The following is a 26,495-nucleotide window of genomic DNA, read 5'->3' as shown; positions in this document are numbered from 1 at the left end:
TTATAATACAGAAATGACCAGGTATTTAGGCTCCCTAGAAGTGACCTGGTAACAGTAATTACATGATAAACATATTAATTACTTGTCTATTTACACTACAAAACACCATTTGGTACCAGGTAATATACGAATAACGATTTTTTTTGTTTAACGCAGGTCCGTATCCCCTACTTCAAGACTGTCTGTGTCCCCAATCAGACCAGTCAAATCCCCACTGACCACACGCAAACAGGTAGCCCATGGTCCTGATGTCCTCCCACCATGGAAGCAGGGAGACTTTGTTGAAGGGTCCAGCAGCTATTCCAGCAGCATGACTTCTAGTGCCACCCATGCCCAGGCTTCCATGTCTGCCACCCAGGTTCACATGGAGCAGCGCTGGGAGGGCTCTTATGGATTGCAAACGGCTGGGTCCGCTGTATCTGGTGTCGCTGTGAGAGAGGTAAGGAAATTCTTATTTCTTAGTGGCCACTCTCTCAACTCTCTCTGTGGCAGAGCCATCTTGTGGCTGATTACAGAATGTGCATGAGATGGTAAGGGTTTCAAGATTGTGAACTTATTTGATTAGCTGATTCGCTCTCTTTTTGAGGCCTAAATGAGTTTGAATATCCTGTCCAATGAACGTTTGACTACCTGGATGTATTTTGGGATCTAACATGGCTCATTAGGATAGGTTGCCTGAATTTAGAAAGGTATGAAAGCATTTAAGATTGCATCTCTTATCAATAATATGATAATGACTTTTGAAGCTATTATCAATAAAACTTCTGATTGGATTCTAAGTTAACGCTACTAATGTATGCTAGGAGGCGCAGCATGAGGTGGACGATAAAAGCATTGCTGTAGCTACTGTGGTAGCAGCTGTGGACCAGGCTCGCAGCCGCAAGTCTGCTGGTTTTACACCAGAGCCGGTGCCGGTGCCGGTGGTGACACCCAGTACAGAGATACAGAGCACCTCTAGCACCTCTACTACTGTGTTAATGTCCACAACAAGGGAACAGGTAGTTCATTATTTAATGAAGTACAAACCCTGTCGTCCTTCCCTTCACTTCCATTATTTATTTATTTCCCTTTTTTCTGTCATCACACCCCCACTCTAGTAGACCCCGCTCACGCTTAACAATATTATCCCTGATAAACATAGACCATTTTCCATTTTAAATTGTTGTCATTTCAGCGCACCCACATATTCGTCCTCACAACCATCTGTGATTTTGTCACATTCCCTGTGGTTTATTATTCACATTCCCACGGATGTTGTTGAGCTCCCCCATAGTGTCAATATGTGTTATTCATATTCTCATTATTTATTGACCCAATATATTCATCTCCTGCCCATGGCTATGTTTATCATATAGATCATGCCAGAGTCTATAGCTGTTGAACCAGCTATAGCGACACACACTGCTGACACTGTGGTACAGAACAGAGAGATTGGAATCTCTACTGTTACATGTATGATGACAACCGAGGAGCAGGTAGCTTAAAGATGGCTTTTAATGTTTTGTTTACTACTCTGAGCACTTTCCCAAATCACTCACCTCACCTATACTGTATGTAAGCGCTATTTAAGTTGAAATCACTACACAGGTCCCATTTTCGATATGATATTATCACTATATTTAGGTGCCGATACGATACGGATTCTCACTATTCTAAATGTATGCGATTCGACACTTTGATTTCATTGCGATTTGATATTCCAAACATATTGCTCTCTATATGTCTGCTGCAGAGAGACGAGAAGCATGAGAAAATGACTTTTGATCAGTAATGGAAGTAAAAGTGCTGATAAACATATTGGCTCACTATTTAAAAAGAACATGGAGAACAAGCTATATGATGAAAAYGTTTTGGCACAGGTACAGCCGACTAGCGCTAGCTAATGCTACCTAGCAAAAAATAATAATAATAATAATAAAAAGGATATACATATATATATATATTTTTTACAAATCAAAAAATAATAATGTAATATGTAACTGCATTTACTTTTTTCTCCATCACTACGATTTAAGAGGAAAATGAGTTCCCAAGTCGATTGAGCAAAAATTCTTTGGTATTTCAATTAGTCAACTGCATGTACATTTTCACTATTGCACAACCAATTCAACTAAACTAATATGATTCCATGCATTAATGATGACATGTTATTACCAGGTAATGCACACAAACTTGTTTTGTATCCACGGGTATGATGTTTTTCCTGTTTGTCATCGTTATGTGAATCTGTTTGCTGTCATAGTGACTGCTGCCATGGATGCTATGTATGATATCTATGTGCTGTATGTATGACATTGATTGCTTGTTGTCTCAAAGGTTGAGGGTGGGAAAAAAGCGGAGGCAAAGGCTACAGTGGTTGCTGCTGTCGACCTAGCACGTGTTCGGAAGCCTTTGCATGCTGAGGGGGGTCATGCTGAAGAGGAAACCATACAATCTGATTTAAAACAGCAGATGATGATGGCTACCACTGAGCAACAAGTCACAGTGAAAACTGAGGCTGCAACTGTGCCAATGGTGCAAATACCAATAATACCACCACCATCAATTCAAACAACAGCTGATGAGCAGAGTATTCATGTCACCCAGGTTTGCTATCTTTTTAAATATAAAAAGATGCTGCATTTTCTCTGATAGGTTTCTCAGAAGTTCTGCATTGAGTTGACCTTTCCTTACTCTATCACACTTTGTTGGTTACTTTAGATACAAAGAAGTACAGAAACTACTACCGCCCACATGGAAACTGCCCTCGCACCATCCCCAATTCCACATTTCACAGTTTCAAAAGTTTCTGTTCCTAAACCTGACCATAGCTATGAGGTAAGCATAGGACATTTCAGGCAAGCAGCGGTACACACGTTTTAATGCCTCAGTTTAATTGATAAAGTAATAATCAAGTAATACATTGTTGGCCTCTCTGGTCAACTAAGCAATAGGTTTCTTAAGCCTGCCTGACATAAAACTCTTTTGATCTCTGTTAGACGGTCATCTCTCAATATACAGTTTAGGTGTTTAACCACATTTTATCTTAACAGACCATCCAATCCTAACATACACAGTCTGCACTGCCGTATTATGTACTGTACACTGAATAAATATCCATTCTAAATAACTTAATTTTACCTCGCTTCTCAGGACATACCATAACAATTTCACTCTTAGAAATCAACTATTTAGCTTAGCAAGTATTTCCTAAAAACTAATGCTCACTTAATCCCTATACATCGTCATCCATTCCATTATATTTTTGAGTCACAGCCTTAATATTTCTAAACAAAGCAGACAATATCATAATAGGTTGTTCTGATTCGTGATGATAATGCTATTTTCCTTGGGTTGGTCAGGTTTCGATAGCAGGTTCTGCTATTGCCACACTGCAGAAAGAGTTATCCTCTACCTCTGCACATGCTGCTCAAAAGATCATCAAGCCAGTCAAGCCTCCATCTCCTAGTCTCCACCGTAAGGTTGTGGACGTGATGCCAGCGCCAACCCAGTCTCCGTTTAAGGATCTCTCCGAGAGATATAAGACGCATTTCGACACTCAGTTACAGACTCAGATAGGCGCTACGTTTACAGGGGAAACGGAGCAAATGTATAAGGATTTGGAAACAAAGGTTTGTAGTCCAGAGTGTTGTGCCCTGTAAAATAACATTGTGTGGAGTCTCACCTCACTGAGTGGTATTAGTACACCTTCTCTTCACCATAACGCCGAAGCCTCGCCACGTTATCTTTGTTTCAGAATCCATCTGCATCACAAAGAAAGCCCACCTTGCTATCCTCTTCCTCTTTTCTTCTCCCCTTCTTCATATATCTGTTCCCAGCCTGTGTCACAACCCGTCTTTGTCTTTTCAGGATTCACTCTTATCTTGCTTCCATTTTATCCATCTTTCACTACTCCCAAAGTCATGTTCAGAAACTGTACTGTATGTCACTTTTTGTGACCTATATGCATTTTCCATAGATCGTTGAGACTGCAGCAGTCCCATCCCCTGCAGAAGAGCCAGTTGTGCCACCTACTCTTGTAGCTGTAAGTATTTTTCTTGTGGATGTATGTCAGGTCATATAAGTTATTGTTGTCTATTCAGGCGTCCTTTCCATCCATGTTTTTCTAAATGTCAACATGTCAGTAAAACTATTGTATTTTGTTTTCAGGGCTTGAAGAACCTGACTGTGACTGAGGGTGAGTCTGTGACTCTGGAATGCCAGATCTCTGGTCACCCTGCCCCTGGCATCATATGGTTCAGGGAGGACTACAGAATCGAAAGCTCCATTGACTTCCAGATCACTTATGAGAGTAAATGTGCCCGTCTTGTCATCCGTGAGGCCTTCGCAGAAGACAGCGGTCGCTTCACTTGCACTGCTACTAGCAATGCTGGAACTATCAGCACATCCTGTTACCTGCTTGTCAAAGGTAAACAGGCAGTTTAGTTTTGAACATTTCTGTCTACAAAACTACGTACTGTTGAGGTGTAATACTGTACTGCCAAATGGTTTATTGGTTTATGAATGTGCTAATACTTGTATACATTTCTTCCTTCTAGTAACCGAGGAGATTGAGACCCGGGAAGAGATGACACAACAAGGCACTGTCACTGTATTTGACCTTACTACTCAAGAGAAACTGTGAGTGCTAACTATTTTATACCACTACATTTGGAAACTCTTGACATGTACAGTTATGAGTCGTGCTATTTATTGACAAGGGAAAACGGAATCATTCTATGATACTTATCAAACATTATGAAACCATTTGCCAGCAAGTCATGCTGAATCCTCCCTGATTGAGTTTTGCGGATGTGGATGAAAAAATTGGACTTGTTTGATATTACATTTGCCCTAATTTATGTATATTTCTAATGTCCTTCAAACAGTTTTACTACTGAAGCAAAGGAGGAGACCATGTCGGAGGTGAGCACTGCCATCGCCACCGCAGGTTCACCAGTGGATACTGCAGATGCCATCGCTCCCTTCTTTGTCAAGAAGCCAACTGTACAGAAGTTGGTGGAGGGCGGACGTGTTGTCTTTGAGTGCCAGATCGGAGGCAGCCCCAAACCACACATGTTCTGGAAGAAGAGTGGAGTGCCCCTTACTACAGGATACAGGTAGCCCACTTGTGATACATTTTCAATTAATCTCTATTTTGCATTTGTAAGACTGTGTTGATCATTGATTGTGGTGTTTAAAATGTAACTTATTCACCCATTAGATATAAAGTCCACTACAATAAGGAAAGTGGAGTGTGTAAATTGGAGATCTCCATGACATTTGCTGATGATGCTGGAGAGTACTCCGTCTTTGCCAGGAACCCGCTTGGAGAAGCCTCTGCCTCAGCTGGACTGCTGGAGGAAGGTCAGTTGCTTTAATCAAAATGTTGTTTAATCTCATGGACTACAAACTATGCTCAGTTAGCGTTGCTTTTAAATCCAGTAATAGTATGCATCCTAAATGGCACCTTATTCCCTAAATACAGTAGTGCATTATTTTTGTCCAGAGCCCTATGGCCTTTGGTTGAAAGTAGTGCACTATGTAGGGAATAGGGTGCCATTTGGGACAATCATTGGCTTTATTTGGGTCTGTGAAATCAGACCATAATGTTTTAACTTTTGTTTACACATTGTATATTTTGTTTACAGGGGAATATGAAGAATACATGAAGAAACATGAAATGACATATAAGAGTGAAGTAATTACAACGGTGCAGGTGGATGTACCCCCTGTTGTTGTGAGCGAATATGACGACGACCAGATGTATAGGCAGAGGAGCATGACACAGCAAGCACACGCACAAATGCAAAGCTTTGTTTCAACACAGGTATGTGGATGAAAAGAAACACATTACTTATACAATGCAGAACTTATTTAGCTGATACCTGTTTAATTGAGGAAAGTTTTATTGACTGTGATATGTGGTTGTTTAATTCGCTCTGGATAAGAACATCTACTAAATGACTAAAATGTAAATGTAATTATTGTGATGTTATGACATTTGATTTGTTCACAGCCACCTGTTATGAAACAAGACAACAGCATGCTTTATTCCAATGTGTTTGTTACAGGAACTCCAGATTTCTTCCTTTGAGGAGAGGATTATCCACGAGATTGAGATCCGCATCTTGCAAATTACCTACCAACAGATTGTGACTGAGGATCGGGAAGAGATGGTGACTTGTGCAGATCGTGAGGCTTTACAGTCAGCCTTTGCCACTCCAGTTAAAAACTACAGGATCATAGAAGGAATGGGTGTTACTTTCCACTGCAAAATGGCAGGAACTCCACTGCCCAAGGTAGTAAAGAAACCATGCATTTATATTTTACATTGAGTTTAATATAACATGTAGTATATATTCATCAAACGTTTCTTGTCTTTCAAAAGATTGCGTGGTACAAAGATGGAAAGCGTATCCATCATGGTGGCCGTTACCAGATGGAGAGTCTTCATGATGGTAGAGCCAGCCTGCGTCTTCCTGTGGTGCTGCCAGAGGATGAGGGTGTTTACACAGCATTAGCTAGCAACATGAAAGGCAACTCTGTGAGCTCAGGGAAACTGTATGTGGAGCCCACTGCCGTTGCAGGAGCTCAGCGTTACACGCCAGAACCTCAGGCAATGCAGAGAATTAGGTGAGATTTTTATTACCAAATGTAACAGGGTTATTACCAGATTTTAATTTATATTTGTTTAACATAGCCATCAAAAAAACCTCCCAATTATCACTGAATTCGGTATTTATTTGCTCAGGTCCCAGTCCCCAAGATCTCTGAGCCGCTCTCCCGGACGCTCTACCAGTCGCTCTCCTGCACGCTCTCCTGGTCGCAGGCTTGATGACACTGATGAGAGTCAGCTGGAGAGACTGTACAAGCCTGTGTTTGTCTTGAAGCCACAGTCATTCAAGTGCGCTGAAGGGCAGACTGCCAGATTTGACCTGAAAGTAGTTGGTAGACCCATGCCTGACACTTTCTGGTTCCACAATGGTAAGTGATGTGAAAACATGTTCTCTTCTCTCAACTAGTTTTATGAAAATCATACATTTATTCCTCTATTTGTGTTCTTCTTTTCAGGGCAACAAGTTGTCAATGATTACACCCACAAGATAGTGGTGAAGGAAGATGGAACTCAGTCACTGATTGTGGTTCCAGCTATGCCCCATGACTCTGGAGAATGGACGGTAGTTGCTCAAAACAGAGCTGGAAAAAGCTCTGTGTCCATGACACTTACAGTTGATGGTAAGATCTTTGTCTTCTATATCATTCCTCATTTGAAGCTCAAATGAATTGTCACTTTGTATCGATACGTCATATACCATTATTGACTGATAGCATTGTCCTTGTATATGTTTCTCCATTTACAGCCAAAGAAAATTTGATCAGACCCCAGTTTATTGAGAAGCTGAAGAATGTCAGTGTCAAGAAAGGCACTCTGGTTGAGTTGGCGGTCAAAGCCATCGGAAACCCCCTGCCTGACATTGTTTGGCTGAAGAACAGCGACATCATCTCCCCACAGAAGCACCCAAATATAAAGTATGTGTTTTGCCCCACCTTTTATCTCAATGTGCACATGCCTATGATATACATCAAGTGCACCAAATACTCCTCCAGTCGTTAAGATATGTATATTTGTTACTATCTTTATTTTACATGGTTGTACTTAATGCTGATTTACTAACGAAGATGTCTGTTGTAGGATTGAGGGCATCAAGGGAGAAGCCAAATTCCATATCCCACAGTCGGTGAGCTCTGATAGTGCCTGGTACACAGCCACAGCCATTAACAAAGCTGGAAGAGATACCACTCGCTGCAGGGTCAACATTGAGGTAGATGCTGCTGAACCTGCGCCAGAGAGGAGACTCATTATCACCAAAGGAACCTACAAGGCCAAGGACATAGCAGCTCCAGAGTTGGAACCCTTGCATCTCCGTTATGGTCAAGAGCAGTGGGAGGAGGATGACCTATATGACAAGGACAAGCAGCAGAAACCACAGTTCAAGAAGAAGCTGACTTCTGTCAGGTTGAAGCGTTTTGGCCCAGTCCATTTTGAATGCAGACTGACCCCAATTGGTGATCCCACTATGGTGGTTGAGTGGTTGCATGATGGCAAACCCCTGGCAGCTGCTAACAGATTGCGCATGGTTAATGAATTTGGCTACTGTAGTCTTGACTTTGAAGTTGCCTATGCCAGAGATAGTGGTGTCATCACCTGCAGAGCCACTAACAAGTTTGGAGTTGATCAGACCTCAGCTACACTAATTGTAAAGGATGAGAAGAGCCTTGTTGAGGAGACACAGTTACCTGAGGGCAGGAGGGAAATACACAGAATTGATGAGATGGAGCGCATGGCTCACGAGGGAGGTCCTTCTGGAGTCACTGGGGATGAGTATTCAGAGAAGTCAAAGCCTGAAATTGTCCTTCTTCCTGAACCAGCAAGAGTGCTGGAAGGTGACATTGCAAGATTCCGTTGCAGAGTGATTGGCTATCCCACACCTAAGGTTAACTGGTACCTCAATGGACAGCTCATTCGCAAGAGCAAGAGAATGAGGCTTCGCTATGATGGCATTTACTATCTTGAGATTATAGATATCAAGTCATACGATGCAGGAGATGTCAAAGTGGTAGCAGAGAACCCAGAGGGCACAGCTGAGCATCTGGTGAAGCTCGAGATCACACAGAGAGAGGACTTCAGATCCATCCTCCGTCGCGTCCCTGAACCAAAGGCACATGACACTACTGAACATGGGAGAGTTAGCTTTGAAGTTGTGAAGGTTGACAGACCAGCTGATGCCCAGCCAAAGGAAGTTGTCAAACTGAGGAAGACTGAAAGAGTCATCCATGAGAAGTCCACAGAGGAGACAGATGAGTTGAAGAGCAAATTTAAGCGCAGGACAGAGGAAGGTTATTATGAAGCCATCACTGCTGTGGAGCTAAAGTCCAAAAGGAAGGATGAGTCCTATGAGGATATGCTTAGGAAGAGGAAGGAAGAACTGCTTCATCACATGAAAGAGTTGACTGAGGCTGAGAAGAAGAAAGAGATGGAGGAGGGTCAACTCACCATACCCACAATCAAACCAGAGAGAATACAGCTCTCTCCCAGCATGGAAGCTCCAAAGATCTTGGAACGCATTGCTAGCCAGACCGTGTCTCAGACCGAGGAAGTTCGCTTCAGAGTCAGAGTTGTCGGCAAACCAGAACCTGAGTGCCAGTGGTTCAAGAATGGAATTCTGCTGGAGAAGACCGATCGAATTTACTGGTACTGGCCTGAAGACCACGTGTGTGAATTAGTGGTCAGAGATGTCACAGCAGAAGACTCTGCTAGCATCATGGTCAAAGCCATGAACATTGCTGGAGAGACATCAAGCCATGCATTCCTGCTGGTGCAAGGTAAATGATCTATTTATGATCTATTTCAATGCTTGTATTCTACAAATAGTTAAAGGTCTAATGCAGCCGTTTTTATCTCAATATCAAATACTTTTTGGGTGACAATTAAGTACCTTACTGTGCTTTGTTTTCAATTAAAACAAGAACTTTGCTAAGACAGTCTTGGACTGTCTGAGTAGGGAGGGGAAAACTGAAAACAGAGGTTAATTGTTAATTGCAGAGGTTTCGAACTCTTATTGGTCTATTATCTCATTTATCGCCTGGTGATGTCACCAGGTGCCATCCCACCAAAACAGGCTGACATTTCAGGCTGTCTTTTCAAACAGCTCTTAAACTTAAAGGGCATTATCATTTTCACAATTTCACAGTATTATTCCAACCTCATATTGTGGAAATACAGTGCATTCGGGAAAGTATTCAGACACCTTGACCCTTTCCACATTTTGTTATATTACAGCCTTAGTCTAAAATTTATTAAATTGTTTGTTTTCCTCATCAATCTACAAACAATACCCCATAATGACAAAGCAAAAACAGGTTTATAGACATTTTTGCAAATGTATTAAAACAAAAAAACGGAAATATTACATGTACATAACTATTCAGACCCTTTACTCAGTACTTTGTTGAAGCACCTTTGGCAGCGATTACAGCCTCAAGTCTTCTTGGGTATGACGCTACAAGCTTGCCACACCTGTATTTGGGGAGTTTCTCCCATTCTTCTCTGCAGATTCTCTCAAGCTCTGTCAGGTTGGATGGGGAGCATCGCTGCACAGCTATTTTCAGGTCTCTCCAGAGATGTTTGATTGGGTTCAAGTCCGGGCTATGGTTGGGCCACTCAAGGACATTCAAAGACTTGTCCCGAAGCCACTCCTGCGTTGTCTTAGCCGTGTGCTTAGGGTCATTGCCCTGTTAGAAGGTGAACCTTCGCCGCAGTCTGAGGTCCTGAGAGCTCTGGAGCAGGTTTTCATCAAGGATCTCTTTGTACTTTGCTCCATTCACCTTTCCCTTGATCATGGCTAGTCTCCCAGTCCCTGTCGCTGAAAAACATCCCCACAGCATGATGCTACCACCACCATGCTTCACCGTAGGGATGGTGCCAGGTTTCCTCCAGACGTGACACTTGGCATTCAGGCCAAAGAGTTCAATCTTGGTTTTATCAGACCCAGGAATCTAGTTTCTTGTGGTCTGAGTCCTTTAGGTGCCTTTTGGAAAACTCCAAGCGGTCTGTCATGTGCCTTTTTACTGCAGAGTGGCTTCCGTCTCTCCACTCTACCATAAAGGCCGGATTGGTGGAGTGCTGCAGAGATGGTTGTCCTTCTGGAAGGTTCTACCATCTCCACAGAGGAACTCTGACAGAGCTCCAGAGATCCTCTGTGGAGATGGTAGAATCTTCCAGAAGGACAACAATCTCTGCAGCACTCCACCAATCAGGCCTTTATGGTAGAGTGGACAGACGGAAGCCACTCTACAGTAAAAAGGCACATGACAGACCGCTTGGAGTTTGCCAAAAGGCACCTAAAGGACTCAGAGCACAAGAAACCAGGAAGCCACTCTGCAGAAATCCAAGGCCCCTCTCCCCCGATTGCTCAGTTAGGCCGGGTGGCCAGCTCTAGAAAGAGTCTTGGTGGTTCCACACTTATTCCATTTAGGAATGATGGAGGCCACTGTGTACTTGGGGACCTTCAATGCTGTAAAAAATGTTTGGTATCCTTCCCCAGATCTGTGCCTCGACACAATCCTGTATTGGAGCTCTACAGACAATTCATTCGACCTCATGGCTTGGTTTTTGCTCTGACATTCATTGTCAACTGTGGGACCTTTTATCGACAGGTGTCATGTCCAAATCATGTCCAATCAATTGAATTTACCACAGGTAAATCAAGTTGTAGAAACATCTCAAGGATGATCAATGGAAACAGGATGCACCTGAGTTCAATTTCGAGTCTCATATCAAAGGGTCTGAATACTTATGTAAATAAGTTATTTCTGTGTTTTATTTTTAATACATTTGCAAACATTTCTAAAAACCTTTTTTCACTTTGTCATTATGGAGTATTGTGTTTAGATTGATGAGGATTTAAAAATACATATATTTTAGAATAAAGCTGTAACGTAACAAAATGTCGAAAAAGTCAAGGGGTCAGAATACCTTCCGAATGCACTGCATATATAAAACAGGTGAAAATCAAGTTTTTGGCAGCACCGGGCCTTGTATGCAATTTTACATCAAGAACTATAGAGAACTGTTGTATGTCCACATTGAAAAAGCATAATAAATATGTGTATTTCCTTTGTTTCACTTTAGCCATTACAGTTAATAGCTTTACTCAACAACTAGAGGATGTGGAAGCTAAAGAGAAGGACACCATGGCGACCTTTGAGTGTGAAACAAATGAGCCGTTCGTTAAAGTCAAATGGCTGAAGAACAATTCAGAGATTTTCTCTGGAGACAAATACAGGATGCACTCAGACAGAAAGGTTCATTTCCTTTCTGTACTGATCATCAACATGAAGGACGATGCAGACTACAGTTGTGTTGTTGTTGAAGATGACCACATCAGGACCACTGCCAGACTCAATGTGGAAGGTTGGCAGTTTTTCTTACTATTTTACTATATCACTGACAATTATTTTCAACTGTGAAAATAGTGAAGTTGGAATAGAAAAAGTAACTCTGAAACAGTTATACTTAGCAATGTCTCATTGTGCAGGTGCTTCACTGTCAATTGTGAAGAGGCTGGAGAACATTGAAGTGCCTGAGACCTACTCTGGGGAGTTTGAGGTTGAATTATCTCGAGAGGATGCTGAAGGTACCTGGTATTTCAATGACAAGGAAATCACTCCCAGCAGCAAATATGTTACCTCCTCCCGTCGTGGACGCCATGCCTTGACTGTCAAAGACGTCAAGAAAGAAGATCAGGGAAAATATACATTCAAAATTGCTGATATGCAGACCAGTGCCTCGCTGAAGATGAAACGTGAGTTGTGACTGTTATTGGTGTTAGCTTGTTCTCTTCCAATCCATTTCAAGACAACTATTACTGTTGAAAAAGTGGGATGAACTGCGCAATAATATCAATGTCTTTTCCTTCAGTGCGCCCTGTGACACTGATGCAACCCCTCACTGACCTGACAATCTGCGAGGGTGACATCGCTCAATTAGAAGTGCGATTTTCTCAGGAAAACGTTGAGGGAACATGGATGAAGAATGGCCAAGCAATCTCCGCTACAGATCGCATCCACATCGTTATCGACAAACAGGTCCACAAGCTGCTTGTTGAAAACGTGAGCAGAGACGATGCTGCAACATACTCCTTCGTTGTCCCAGCTCAGGATATCTCCACCTCTGGGAAGTTGAACATTCAAAGTAAGTCACTTTTATCAGTCTGACTATATTAATATTGGTATAGTTCTATTGTGAATCATCAGATATTTAAAAACAAAAAATGTCTCTGTGTTTTACAGCGATTGATATTTTGAGCCCACTCACTGATATTACCGCAGTTGAGGGCACCAAGGCTGTTATGGAGGCTAAAATCTCTGCTGCTGATGTTACCTCTGTGAAATGGTACCACAATGACAAACTTGTGATGCCCAGTGAGAGAATCCAGATGCTTGCGAAGGGATCCAAACAGCGCCTGGTATTCCACAGGACCTTTGCCTCTGATGAAGGAACCTACAAGCTATGTGTTGGCAAAGCTGACTCTAGCTGTAAACTGACTATTGAAAGTAAGTTGTTTTCACCGATTGTGTTAGATGTTGGTTCAAACTACATTGATACAGACCCTATTCAACATATTTTGTTATTTTACAGAAATTCACATCACCAAGCATATGGAGGATCAAGTTTGCACAGAGACCCAGAATATAACATTTAAAGTTGAGGTTTCCCACCCTGGCATTGCCGCTGTGTGGACCTTCAAGAAACAACCACTCAAAGCTAGTCCAAAGCATAAGATTGAGGCCAAGGGCAAAAATTACAGCCTGAGTGTCATTAATACCATGAAGGATGAAGAGGGAGAATACGCATTCGCTGCTGGTGAACAGACATCCAGCGCAAAGCTTACTGTGTCAGGTATGTTTAACATCTCCATGATTTCTGACATAAACTCCTTCAGAATTTTTTTTAGATTTCATGAATTGATAAACATTTTCACTACCCTGACTCGAAGGTGTTTGCTGAGTAAAATCGGATTGGTTCCTTATTGGTTCTTTATTGTCCTCATATACCATATTAAAGCTGTGTCTCCACCATCCACTACCCTTTTTACCAGTTATCTAAAGTTAACCATGTCTCCATGTTCCCAGGTGGTGCCATAAACAGACCACTCCAGGACGTGACTGTGGCTGAGTCTCAGACAGCTGAGCTGGAGTGTGAGGTGGCCAACCCAACTGCTGAGGGCAAGTGGCTTAAGGATGGACAACCCGTGAACTTCAGTGACAATGTCAACCATATGAACAATGGAGCTGTCAGACGTCTGGTCATTGCCATAACCAGACCCAATGACATCGGTGAATACACTTACCAGGTCGCAAACTCCAAGACAACAGCCAACCTGAGAGTTGAGGGTGGGTGTTAAATCCTGAGTGGAAATTGTTGTTTATTTTAAACTGGTGTTAGCATTAATAAATGCCTATTATATGATTGTTATATGACTGCTGTTTATGTAATGTTTATGTTTGATTTCATAGCTGTGAAAGTCAAGAAGACACTGAAGAATCAAACTGTTACTGAGACACAGGAGGCAGAGTTCAGTCTGGAGCTCACCCACAAGAATGTGAAGGGCTCACAATGGATTAAGAATGGTGTAGAGATCAACCCAAGTGAGAAATATGAAATCACAACTGATGGCATGGTCCACACCTTGAAGATCAAGAACTGCGACACACGCGATGAATCAGTTTATGGATTCAAACTTGGGAAACTATCTGCTAATGCTAGATTGAACGTTGAGAGTAAGTGCATATTTTAACTGTCACAAATTGATTTATGCAATCAAGTATACAAATGTATGTATACTTGAAATGTTTCTACTTACCCTTTGAGGTTTTTGACTCTCATCAATCTCTTTTTCAGCAATCAAGATTGTGAAGAAGCCTAAAGATGTGACATCACTATTGGATGCCACTGCCTCTTTTGAGCTGAGTCTGTCCCATGATGACATCCCTATCAAATGGATGTTCAATAACAAGGAGCTTAAACCAAGTGAAAACGTCAAAATACTGTCTGAGAGAAAAGCTCACAAGCTGACCATCCAGAATGTGAAGACTGACAACCATGGAGAGTACACAGCTGTAGTTGGAAACCTGCAATGCAGCGCATCTTTATATGTTGAAGGTCGGTATTGAGTTTGATGAATAGACTAGAGTACTGGATACATGATTGCTGAGTACTCAGTTGATACCTTTTACTTAAATTAAGATTTTATGTGATTCTTCCAGCTCTGCGTGTCACAAAACCCATCAAGAACATTGAAGTCCCAGAGACCCATGTGGCCACTTTTGAATGTGAAGTTTCACACTTCAATGTCCCGTCCACTTGGCTAAAAGATGGAGTGGAGATAGAAATGAGTGAAAAGTTCAGGATTGTGGTGCAGGGCAAACTTCACCAGCTCAAGATCATGAACACTAGCAGAGAAGATTCTGCAGAATACACATTTGTCTGTGGAAATGACAGAGTCTCTGCCACTTTGACCGTCAATGGTAAGTTTACTCTTCATTATCAATGAAGTAATCCCTAATCATATTATTATCAGAATGTATCGTAACATTTTCCTTTTTACCTTAGCCATTTTGATCACCAACATGCTGAAAGACCTCAATGCACAGGAGAAAGACACAATCACATTTGAAGTGAATGTCAACTATGAGGGCATCACCTACAAGTGGCTCAAGAATGGTGTTGAGATTCCCTCCACAGACAGATGCCAGAGCCGCACCAAACAGCTAACTCACTCGCTCACCATCCGAAATGTTCATTTTGGTGATAGTGCGGAGTACAAGTTTGTGGCTGGTTCTGCTGCGTCAGTAGCAAAGCTTTATGTTGATGGTATGTTCTTATTTTTCTTCCATTTTCAAAAAAAAGGTTTTCCTGTATATTTCACAATCTAAGGTCTTATTTCTGTGCATTGTGTTTTAGCTCGCGTTATTGAATTCACCAAGCATATCAAAGATATCAAGATTACAGAGAAGAAGAGGGCCACTTTTGAATGTGAGATCTCTGAGCCTAATGTTCAGGTGATGTGGATGAAAGATGGACAAGAGCTGGACATTTCCGAAAGGTACATCTTATTACCAGTAATATTAGACCTGGTGAAGATACTAATGGGTATCATAATAAACTAATCTTAACTATTCATCTGTATCTAACTGTTATTTCTAAATGCCTTGACAGATACACCGTATCCACCGAGAAATTTCTGCACCGTCTAATGATCCAGTCAGTCCGCATGTCTGATGCCGGAGAATATTCTGTTGTCGCTGGTGCAAGCGTGTCAAAGGCTTATCTCACCGTGGAGGGCAAAGATGTCCGCATTACAGAGCCTGCTGAGAAGAAAATGACGGTGAATATGAATTTGATACATTTTTATTTACAGAAAAAACACTTTTTAGTATCATTTTAAAGATGATTAATATCATGATTCATTTCTAGGTTGTTGAGAAACAAAGAACGACATTTGAGTTTGAAGTCAATGAGGATGACATTGAAGGTCGCTGGCTGAGGAACGGTGTTGAGCTCCAGTTTTCCGTTGAGCAGAGGTTTAGCTATGTTTGCATTAGAAAGCTCCATCGTCTGACAATCACTGAGACCTACAGAAGTGACGCAGGAGAATACACCTTCATCGCTGGCAGGAACAGGACCGTTGTGACACTTCATGTCAACAGTAAGTCAAACTTCATGGTATTGGTTTTATTGGAAAATATATTTAATTGCCCTACAGTATATCTGTGTAATAGTTACAGTAATAACTGCAGTAATAACTGCAGTTACATGTCCTTGCCTGTAGAGGGCATTGCAGTGCCCTCCTACTAGAGTAGCAGCGTAGTAGGTATGGACTATGCTGATAAGAGGATACAGTATGTCATTTTTTAACAGCTGGATTCAAAGTGATGACGACAATGGTTGTTCCTCAGTGTTGCATCTTTCTTCATCACATTTCTTATTTCATTTTTTTTCTTCATTTAGTCCCTGAGCCACCTCAGATCATTAACCACATGCAGCCCCTGTCTGTGGAGGCCGGCAAACCTGCTCGCTTCTCTGTGGAAGTGACTGGCGTCCCCCAGCCCCAGGTGTTCTGGTACAAGAACTCCCAGGCTCTCTCCCCAGGCTTCAAGTGCAAGTTTCTGCGTGATGGGAATGAGCACTGTCTGCTACTCATTGAAGTGTTCCCAGAGGATGCAGCGGTCTACAACTGTGAGGCCAAGAATGAAGGTGGTGTTGCCACCAGTTCAGCTGCACTGAATGTCGAAGGTAACCATTACATTTTTGTGTGATAATAATGCCAAGTCAACAGAAATTATGACATAACAGAAGAACAATTGTTGTCAAAAACTAGTTGTAAAAGTACACCATTCTTACAAATGTTATGCATTCCGTATATAATTATTTTATTGGACCAACCTTTTTATAGAGTGTTACGATGACCATGATGTTTTTGTTTAGTCGCCGAAGATATTACCTCACAAATAAAGAACTGAAATGGTTTATTAATATAAGAAAGTTGCTAATTATTTTTTATTTCAGTTTCAGAAGTTGTTTCTCCTGACACTGGAGCTCCTCTGTCCCCACCTACCATCATCTCACCAATCAGCAACACCTCAACCACTGAGGGAGAGTCTGCCAGATTCCAGTGCAAAGTTACTGGAGAAGGTATTTTGCACATTACATTGTTGGGATGAGTTGGAATAAAAACATGTTTTTGTGGGTGTAATGGGTGTAATTGTGGAAGTATACCTTTTGTTATTTGTTGTCCTATTGCATTTGAAGGTGAGGCATGTGAACCTCTCCATAATAAAAAATGAATTGTATTATAAATCCTTGTTAAAAACATACTGTGATGTTTCAAGCAGCGACCTTCATCAGACAGAGCTAATTTGTCAGACATTTTTAAGAGTATAATTTAACTTTATTTTGTATGTACGTTTACTGACAATTATTAATAATAAATAAAAAATAAAAATATTCTAAAACAATATATTTTTTAAATCCAATCCTCCATTTGTAGCTCTGAAGATGTCCTGGTACCGTGGTGAGAAGGAAATTAAGCAGTCAGACTTCTTCAGGATTTCTACATTTGATGACACCTGCCAACTGGAGCTCAGCAGAGTGTACTCTGAGGATGAGGGGGAATACACCTGTGTTGCCAGAAACGCAGGAGGAATGGTCACATGCTCTGCACGTTTGAAACTTGATGGTGAGTTTGCATACCTTTCTGTAACCAGATGGTTACCTATACCCGGAAAAGATTCCGACTCTACTCTTGCTTATAGCTACACTGGGGTCGGGCAGGCTTCCTGTTTAGATTAAGACACTGTGGAGCCGGCGTGAGATATGGCTCGGAAAACGTACCTGGATCCAGGGATGAGAAATTAGTTGTACTCCAAATTGTCCCATTATCTCAACTGTTAAACCGAGAAGGTTGAACGACTGCTATTTAAACGGCAGTCGTTCAATCTTCTCAGTGTAACAGTTGAGATAGTAGGACAATTCTGAGAAGAACGCATTTCTGGATTGAGGTACRTTTTCCGAGTCATATCTAGAAATATTATAATTTGTAGCCAAAGATAACTAATTTAGCAGATAAATAACTTCAATATATAATATGATTATGCAGTATCYTCTTAAATATGTAATTTTTTCTCTATGCACATGACTTTCACTAGAAATATACACACATGGATATGTGTATCTGTGTCCATCCATAAAAATGCTAATACTCAATTAATTGAACGTACTTCCTTTCAGGGCAAAAACAAACTATGGATATTACATCTGATTCTCAAAGGCATGTCTCATCCAGTCTTTCATCAAGCTTCTCAAGTGTAAAGAAGGAGCAAATTGCCCAAAGGCCCACTTTTATTCACCCAATAGAAAGCTGTGTCGTTCAGCATGGTGAAGTGGCCAGGTTTCATGCTTGTGTGTCCAGCATGCCAAAGCCAGAGATTAGCTGGTATCATAACCACCAGCCAATTAAGCCTATCAAAGATATTGTCTTTCATTTCGATGAGATGACAAACACTGCCACATTAATTATAGTCGATGCTTACGCTGAGCATGCTGGACAATACACTTGCAAAGCAACCAATAACGCCGGAGAGGCGATGTGCACAGCAACCCTTGCAGTAACCAAAGAAGGTAACTCGTTTTTTACCTTGAATTAGCCTTTGATTTTACAACACCGTGTAATTAATCATCTATTAATTTTCACAAAATTCCTTTCTCCAACCGACACCTCTCATTAAACCAACCAAACGACTTTCTTCTTCTTCTTGGGGAAAACCTTTTTGCTTTCCCATGTTCTATATAGTTTACTAACCTCACAATTTAAAATAGAATATTCAAAATATGTTAGTCACTTTTTTAGTTCTAATTCCTAGATGGGTATATGCAGCTTGAGTAGAGCACATTCTCTTCTTGTCATTCTTCTCTGTCACTCCTTGCTCTCCTTGCAGCTTGAGTAGGTAGTACATTCTCCTTTTGTCATTCATCTATCACACTCCTTGCTGTCCTTGGTTGTGACATCCCTCTCAGCGATAGCTCTGTGGACTGTGCATGTTGTAGCCTATACCCTCTCCCTATTTGGACTTGTGTCTGACTGTCAAACTTTGCTTTGTTTGTTTATACCCCTGTTTGTACCCCTGTTTTGTTCCCTTGTTTGTACCATCAAAGTGGAAACGTTCAAATTATTGTAATCAGTTAAAGGGTTTGAGTTAGAATTGTTAGCATAACCTCTGAAAAGCATTTTTGTCCAGCAGGATATAACTTCAAGGAAATTACATCTGGGCTAAGCATTAAGTCCAAAATTGTTTCTTGAAATGAGCAATCTCAAAATGATAGATGGATCAATTCAGTATCTCATTTGATTGGCACCCATTTCTCTGTAAGTTTGTAGAGCTCTCACATACAGAGAGGGTGAAATTAAGCCAAAATGGAAAGGAATTGGTACCAATCATCATCAAAGATTATCGTCTTAAATCACACCAACTCTTAATTTCCTTTACAGTAACCCATATGAAGGAAGAGATTGAAGCAACCATTGAGCAAGAAGTCAAAGGTAAGACTCATTTACACTCTTCATTACTGAAATGTACTTCATCAACCCCTTAGTTGTATGACATGCACCTGAGCATATGGATAAGTGATTTATGAATGTTCACACTGCATGCAAGCGGAAAATGTTTTTGATGCAAAATGTTCATCTTATGTATTCTTCAATATCGACATAATGTTATGTCCTTGTATTATGTGATTGGTTTTTGTACAGCAAGCACTGATTAAAACTGCTTGCTTTTAGAAGTTTTAGAAAAATGAGTTTTGGCATCTATCAATCTTATCCTTTACGCATGAAGGTWCTTAGTGGATTGTAATGGATTCCCAAAAAGGTGCAGGATGTGTATCTTTTAAAGTTTCCAGACCTCAGGAAATTATCCTTTAAAAGATATGGGAATAGCCACATCTTTTAATTGCTTCTTAAAGTGTATTGCATTTGGAACTCTCCTCCTGCAAATATTTCTTAGACTGGCTTGCAGATAGTGGTATGTGATTAATTGTTTGCTTTTAAAATAACATGATTATACCTGTAAACTATATTAGTTCGAATAAACGCCTTCTCATACAATTCTAGAGCTGCTTTTACAAGTTTTACTTATTTGTATCATTGGAGAGTCATGTTTCTCATGAAATATTTTTTTATAATTTACCCTAATTCAAAGGATTAGAAAGGGCGTTTATTCATCTTTCTGCAAGTCAGGTAAGGAATATTTAGCTTAAGAATACACTAAGTAAAGCAAAAGCAAGCTTATTTTAAAAAAGCAGAGCAGGTTATTTTGGAAATTATTATGCTTTTTAAGAAATTTATGTTTTGAAGAAATGTCCACAGAAGAAGGAACAAAACATCCAGCAATTTTCGTGTCAGAATCTTAAAAAAAGAATCAAGTCTTGCGTTTATTCGAACAAATATGGTGAGTGAAATTGTTTTTTTATGGCTATGTGACTTGCTGCATGTTCTTAATATTTTCATTAATATTCATTTTAAAAAATTGAATTTTATTATCTTTTTTTTTTACCCAGATGGAATTTTATTGAAAGGATTTTTTCTTTTTTTCAGAGTTGTTTTATAATAAAAGGACTGAATCCTGGGAGAACAGAGGACAGATGCGCAGAGCCGTTTCAGACACGGAGGACTTGGATCAAGCAAACAATTCATTCATTAAATGGAATGGGGCTGATAACATTAAGCCATTTTTTATAAAAAAGCTGAAATTCCAGAATGTTCTTGAGGGAGAACCTGCTGCATTAAGATGCAGATTGGTAGCTTTCCCGATCCCAACCATATTATGGTTTCATAACAATAGACCGATTCAGAAAGAACGTCGTCGTAGAATACGTACAGAGAGCACTATGCACATACACGCTACTAGTTTAATCACTGATAGTATCAAAGACAAAGACTCYGGCAGTTACAAAGTAATGGCTATTAACACAGAGGGGTCTGCAGAGTCCATAGCATCACTTCTGGTGTCAATGAGGGAAGAACAAGATGCCAATTATCTAAGCCATGTTAGACGGTCAACTAGACCTCATGGAAGCTTAGATTCGTTGGTTGATAAAAAAAAAGAGAAAAAGTTCAGGGTTGACCTGAGATGCGTTGGATCTCCATTTGATAAAAAGTCCAAACCGAGGGGCAGATCTAGATCTAAGGATGCTCCGGTTCGCACCTTGTACTTCAGAAGCTTATCACCAACAAGTGGGAAAAATAAAGAAAGTAATCTGAATGAAACCGCATCTGAACGAGCCCGCTCTCCACCTTCTATGTTTGGTGGGGAAAGGGTTAGTAGGTCTGAAAGGTTTAACGACAGACACAGTGACATCTACTGTGACAGACACACTGGCAGATTCAGCGACAAATTCAGTGACAGGTGCAGTGATAGATACAGCGATAGATTTAGTGACACAGAAAGCCTACACGGAGAAGTAAAAGTAAAGCTTGGCCTGTTACAAAATGCAGTCAAACAAAAAAAGAGGCTCTCTATGTCCACAATGTCATCATCAGAGTTKGACTTGGAGTCAAACGCAAGTGAATCTAGCTATGCAGATTATGTTGATCGATTAAGGGTCAAGAAGCCTGCCTCCTTACCTGGAGATTTACAGCATGCTCGACCTTTTGAAAGATACAATAGAAATGATAAAGTTTCTGCAGAATTCTATGGTAGATATGACATAATTCCCACACATAGTGCTGCATCGACACAGCCCCATGTGAGGCATTCATTTGAACCTCAGTCTCGGTCTRGGGCCATTCAAATGTTGAAAAGTGAACTACCAGCGGCAGGAAAAGAAAATGACTTTGAAACACATATGGATGAAAAGGCCCTTACTCCAGGGGAACCTCAACATGAGGTCAGATTCGAACAAAAGATAGGTGAGGACTTAGAAAATCAAGGTGCACACTACATAGGAAATCAAGGTGAGGAATATTTAGGAAATCAAACTCAGTTTTCTGAAGACCTAAAGACAAAGATGGATGGGAGATCACCACACATTGCTGCACGGAGAACTCCAAACATTGCTGCATTGGATAACTTTTCCAGATCCAGCCCAATCAAACCACTGAAGGAAATACTTTCCAGTGAGACGATTATTACACAAGAGGATACTGTGAAGAGCACAGAACAATTTGAACATCCACCCAGCTCTGCGGAAAACCGCTATGAGAACATTGAAAGTGAATGTGAAGATAAACTTTTAGCCTTGAGGATTAGAAAATGGCAAAAGGGAATGCAGATGGACCAAGACGAACAGTTTGAAAATGAAACAGACCATTCGAAGGCAAGGGATTCGCCATACATGCGATCTGAAATGCATGTTTATGGTGAGGAGGTAGAGACAAAAACAGCAATAGAAACTGTCAGTGAGGAGAAGCATTGGGAAGAGCATCATATATCCCAGGAAAAGGTCCTCTTATCCCAGGAAAAATGTTATGGATTGAAGAGTGGAACTGAACAGAATCTGTCCCTTTCCCAAACCAAAGAGAAGAATGCCAGTGAGAAAAAACAAGAAGAACACAATGTATCCCGGGAAGATGCCCACTTAACAATGGAAGAGCTCCACGTACCCCAAGAAAATATTAATTCCCCAAAAGAGAGGCATGCCAATATTTATGGTGAGGAGCAAGGGAGAAAAACTGCAACAGAAACTGAGGCATTCGCTTCCCAGCATTTGCCCTGTTCTCCAAAAGAGAGTCATGCAGAGAGTAGTGCGGAAAAAACTTGGGAAGAGCASCATTTATCCCTGGAAAATGTTGTCCCTTTCCAGAATTTGCCCCTTTCCCAAACAAGGAGTGCCAGTGTTAACAAAACCGGAGAAGAGCACCTTTTATCTCAGGATAATATTTATGGATTGAAGAGTGACAGTGAACAGAATTTGTCCAGTTCCCAAACAACAGACAGACGTACCATTGAGAAAACCCGAGAAGAATACCTTTCATCCCGAGAAGAGCGCCACCACTTATCACGGGAAGAGCTCCGCTTATCCCGGGAAAATATTTCTGGATTGAAGAGTGAAAGTGAACAGAATTTGCCCCGTTCCCCAAGAGAGAGACGTGCCAGTGTGAATAAAAAAGGAGAAGAGCACCATTTATCCCAGGAGAATATTTATGGGTTGAAGAGTGACAGTGAACAGAATTTGCCCCGTTCCCCAAGAGAGAGGCGTGCCAGTGAAAAGAAAATACGAGAAGAGCACCATGTATCCCAGGAAGGACTTCACTTATCCTGTGAAGAGCTCCACTTATCCCGGGAAAATATTTATGAATTAAAGAGCGAAAGTGAAAAGTTTGGGAGTGAGGAAGAGGCTCTGGCACATCGAATCATGAAATGGCAGCAAGACGTTTTGACTGAGCAGGAGAAAGCTGTTGACTTGGATTCTGATTGGGTTGGTGCGGATTACTCACCCTATGTTGCTAGAAAAAGGTCTGAATCAAAAATGGCTGCTGAGGGCACTGCTCTTGGAYCAACCGCTCACTCTGAGGCAGATTCAGCGAGAAGAAGAAAGCCTTCCCCGGAAAAGACAGACTATGAAAAATTCCTGACTGAGGATGTCCCTCATGATTTCAGAGATGAGAGAAGGTCCACACAAGAAAAGACAGGAAACAAACATGTCCTGACTGAGAAGGATATTGCTCCTGAATATAGATATGACAGCTCCTCACCAGAAAAGACGGCAGGTGAAACGTTCCTGACTGAGGATGCCCCTCATGAGTACAGAGATGTAAGAATAAAGACTTCTGCAGAAAATACAACAAAGGAAATGCTTCTCCGTGATGATACAGCCCATGAAGGCCCAAAAAGGCATTCTCCAGAAAAGATGACAAAGGAAAGGTTCCTGAGTGAACATGCCCCTCATGACTACAGATATGAAGGAAGATCTTCGCCAGAAAGGACAGCAAAGGAAAAGTCCCAGAGTAAGGATATCCATCATTTCAAAGATGAAAGTTTCCAGTGGCCCCCTCCTCCTCAAACTGTTATTGATGAAACAAGGCTGCAGACCGAAAGTGAGTATTTTGTGAGCGAAGAGGAAGCCTTGGCTCAGCGCATCTTAAAATGGCAAGAAGACGTTCTCACCGAACAAGAAGAAGCTGTTGAATTAGAGTCTAACTGGGCTTTGGCTGAACATTCACAACACCCAAATAAAACCGATGCCAGTGGACCCGATGAAGGTTACTCTAATGAACCTGTGAAAGAATGCTCACCTGTGAGAGAACCCTCCCCTATGAGACAACATCACATTGGTCAGCATGAAAGTTCCTCTTTTGAACCAGTCTCTTATCAGAATGAGAAGTCTCATACAATGTCATTTGGGTCCTCACCTGTGAGAGAACGCTTGCCTGTGAAAGAACGCTCTCCAATTAAAGAGCGCTCTCCTGTGAAAGAATCGTCACCTATGAGACAACATCGAATTGGTGAGGTTGTCTCTCAAGAGGATTGGGCTATGGCTGAACTTTCACAACACCATCGTCAGAGAACGTATGCCAGTGGGGATGATGCCAATGACGGTCCTTCTTATGAACCTGTTTCTCATCATATAGAGAAGTTTCATCAAATGTTACTTGGCTTTCACTCACCGGTGAGAGGGTCCTCACCAGTTAGAGGGTCCTCACCAGGGAGAGAAACCTCACCTGGTAGAGAGCCCTCCCCTGGCAGAGAACGCTCACTTGGCAGAGTTCGATCACCTGTGAAAGAAGCCTCACCTGGTAGAGAAGCCTCACCTAGGATAGGCCGTTCACCTTTGAGAGAACATCACATTGGTCAGCATGGCTCTCAAGCCGAAGTTGGTACAGAAGGGCCTTCCAATTGGGAATCCGACTTAAGACCTGATGAAAAAGAAAAAGTGTCTTTGAGGACCACAGAGAGGAAAGAAGAACACAGAGAAATGCTATCAAAAGATGAACTTCAGCAAATGGACATGCATCAGAGGACAAAGGAGTTTGATAATACTTCACCGAAAACATCCCTACCTATCTTTGTGAGAGAAATCTCACCCATGAAAGTAAAGAGGGGAGAGATGACAGACTTTAAATGTCGTTTCCGGGGAGACCCTCAACCAACTGTCACTTGGCTCAAAGATGACCAACCAATCAGTCAAAACCCAGACTTTGATGTTCTCATCAAATTGAATGAAACCACATTAACCATCTACTATCCGACTATATACCACGAGGGGACATTTAGTTGTGTTATAACTAATACATTTGGAAAGTCAACCTCCTCTGCCACACTCGAAGTTACTGAGAGTGAGCAATTAAGAAAATCACCATCACCGGTGGCCTCGCGTAAAGTGAAAGTGACAACAGATTATGAAATTAGTGAAGAAGATCTTGACCAAATGATTGATGAGGAACTTGAATCGTACATAGACGTTGAAACAGATGAGAAATCCTTTCTACAGGTGCCTCAGGCTGTCTTGTACAGACCTCGTGCTTCAGACTCACAATATTCTACTTCTAATGTCGAGATCAGGATCACTGCTCCAACACCAGTCCCATTCGAAATGATTGGAAAAGACACAGAGATGTCTGAGGACGATGGCAGTTCCCATCCTATGAAACACAAATTCACATTCTCCTATGATCCGAGTGATGCCGCTAAGGTAGTCAGTAAATCTGAGAACATAAGCTCTTCAGAAGGCCAAACCAGTAAGGTTGAAAGCAGTTCTGATGTGTACTTCCAACCAGCTGTTGCTATTGCTGGATCTTCTGAGGTAGAAGCAGCCATGGCTGGTGAATGGGAACAATATATACTATCTGGAAATTCAGAAGATTTGAGGCAGTCTCCTCTGAGTGATACTGGTGATATTACTGACCAGGCATTGATGCTGACTTTGGACAGAACTTTAGGTTCCCACAGCCTTAAAATGACTGTTCCAAAAGTAACTAAACCAAAGCAAAGTGTTTCAAAAGAAGCACCTAGTATTACTGGGTGTGGTCGGCAATCATCTGCTGCAGTAGTCGAAATGTCACATATTAAGCAGGCCTTTGAGACACCTGTGTTGTCAGAGGCACCTGAATTGTCAGATACTACTGTTCATGAAGTGACAAAGTCCACAGAGTCATATTTCCCTGAGGATATCCCAGAAGTATCAATCCATCCTGAACAGGATGATATGTCATTGGTAACTAATGTTGTGGAAGGAACTCCACTGCAGGCCAAACAAGACACTATATTAGTAGAAGGTAGTTATACACAAATTTCGAGAGACAAGTCAATTTCCCCCAAAAGTGGACCAGAGGTTGTCTTACTAGAAGGTAGTAATACACAAATTTCGACCAAAGCGAAGACAGTCTCTCCAAAACGTGCCCCTGAGCATGGCCAGACCATGTCTACTACTCAGGAGGAAGACAAGGAAATCTGTA

At 41.4% G+C, this 26,495-nt stretch overlaps 1 protein-coding gene across 1 annotated transcript in view; it reads left to right on the top strand.

Annotated features, from left to right (window-relative positions):
• The window catches only part of ttn.2 (titin, tandem duplicate 2), a 185,094-nt gene that overhangs the window by 8,916 nt on the left and 149,683 nt on the right, over positions 1-26,495 (top strand). The window contains exons 7-40 of the mRNA XM_070446281.1: positions 157-439; positions 804-998; positions 2,317-2,586; positions 2,701-2,817; positions 3,342-3,615; positions 3,978-4,024; positions 4,150-4,408; positions 4,539-4,620; positions 4,869-5,099; positions 5,204-5,346; positions 5,631-5,809; positions 6,054-6,281; positions 6,371-6,615; positions 6,734-6,966; positions 7,054-7,218; positions 7,344-7,512; positions 7,676-9,366; positions 11,675-11,956; positions 12,081-12,347; positions 12,464-12,736; positions 12,835-13,098; positions 13,184-13,444; positions 13,678-13,938; positions 14,062-14,325; positions 14,447-14,707; positions 14,812-15,072; positions 15,158-15,418; positions 15,509-15,650; positions 15,764-15,932; positions 16,022-16,253; positions 16,556-16,840; positions 17,114-17,239; positions 17,595-17,783; positions 19,593-19,643. Of these exons, the coding sequence (XP_070302382.1) occupies positions 157-439; positions 804-998; positions 2,317-2,586; positions 2,701-2,817; positions 3,342-3,615; positions 3,978-4,024; positions 4,150-4,408; positions 4,539-4,620; positions 4,869-5,099; positions 5,204-5,346; positions 5,631-5,809; positions 6,054-6,281; positions 6,371-6,615; positions 6,734-6,966; positions 7,054-7,218; positions 7,344-7,512; positions 7,676-9,366; positions 11,675-11,956; positions 12,081-12,347; positions 12,464-12,736; positions 12,835-13,098; positions 13,184-13,444; positions 13,678-13,938; positions 14,062-14,325; positions 14,447-14,707; positions 14,812-15,072; positions 15,158-15,418; positions 15,509-15,650; positions 15,764-15,932; positions 16,022-16,253; positions 16,556-16,840; positions 17,114-17,239; positions 17,595-17,783; positions 19,593-19,643 (8,660 nt within the window). The remainder of the gene's footprint in view (positions 1-156; positions 440-803; positions 999-2,316; positions 2,587-2,700; positions 2,818-3,341; positions 3,616-3,977; positions 4,025-4,149; positions 4,409-4,538; positions 4,621-4,868; positions 5,100-5,203; positions 5,347-5,630; positions 5,810-6,053; positions 6,282-6,370; positions 6,616-6,733; positions 6,967-7,053; positions 7,219-7,343; positions 7,513-7,675; positions 9,367-11,674; positions 11,957-12,080; positions 12,348-12,463; positions 12,737-12,834; positions 13,099-13,183; positions 13,445-13,677; positions 13,939-14,061; positions 14,326-14,446; positions 14,708-14,811; positions 15,073-15,157; positions 15,419-15,508; positions 15,651-15,763; positions 15,933-16,021; positions 16,254-16,555; positions 16,841-17,113; positions 17,240-17,594; positions 17,784-19,592; positions 19,644-26,495) is intronic.

Source organism: Salvelinus sp. IW2-2015, linkage group LG2, assembly GCF_002910315.2.
Source record: "Salvelinus sp. IW2-2015 linkage group LG2, ASM291031v2, whole genome shotgun sequence".
In the NCBI taxonomy this organism is placed as follows: Eukaryota; Metazoa; Chordata; class Actinopteri; order Salmoniformes; family Salmonidae; genus Salvelinus; species Salvelinus sp. IW2-2015.
This window is presented reverse-complemented; position numbering and strand designations above follow the sequence as displayed.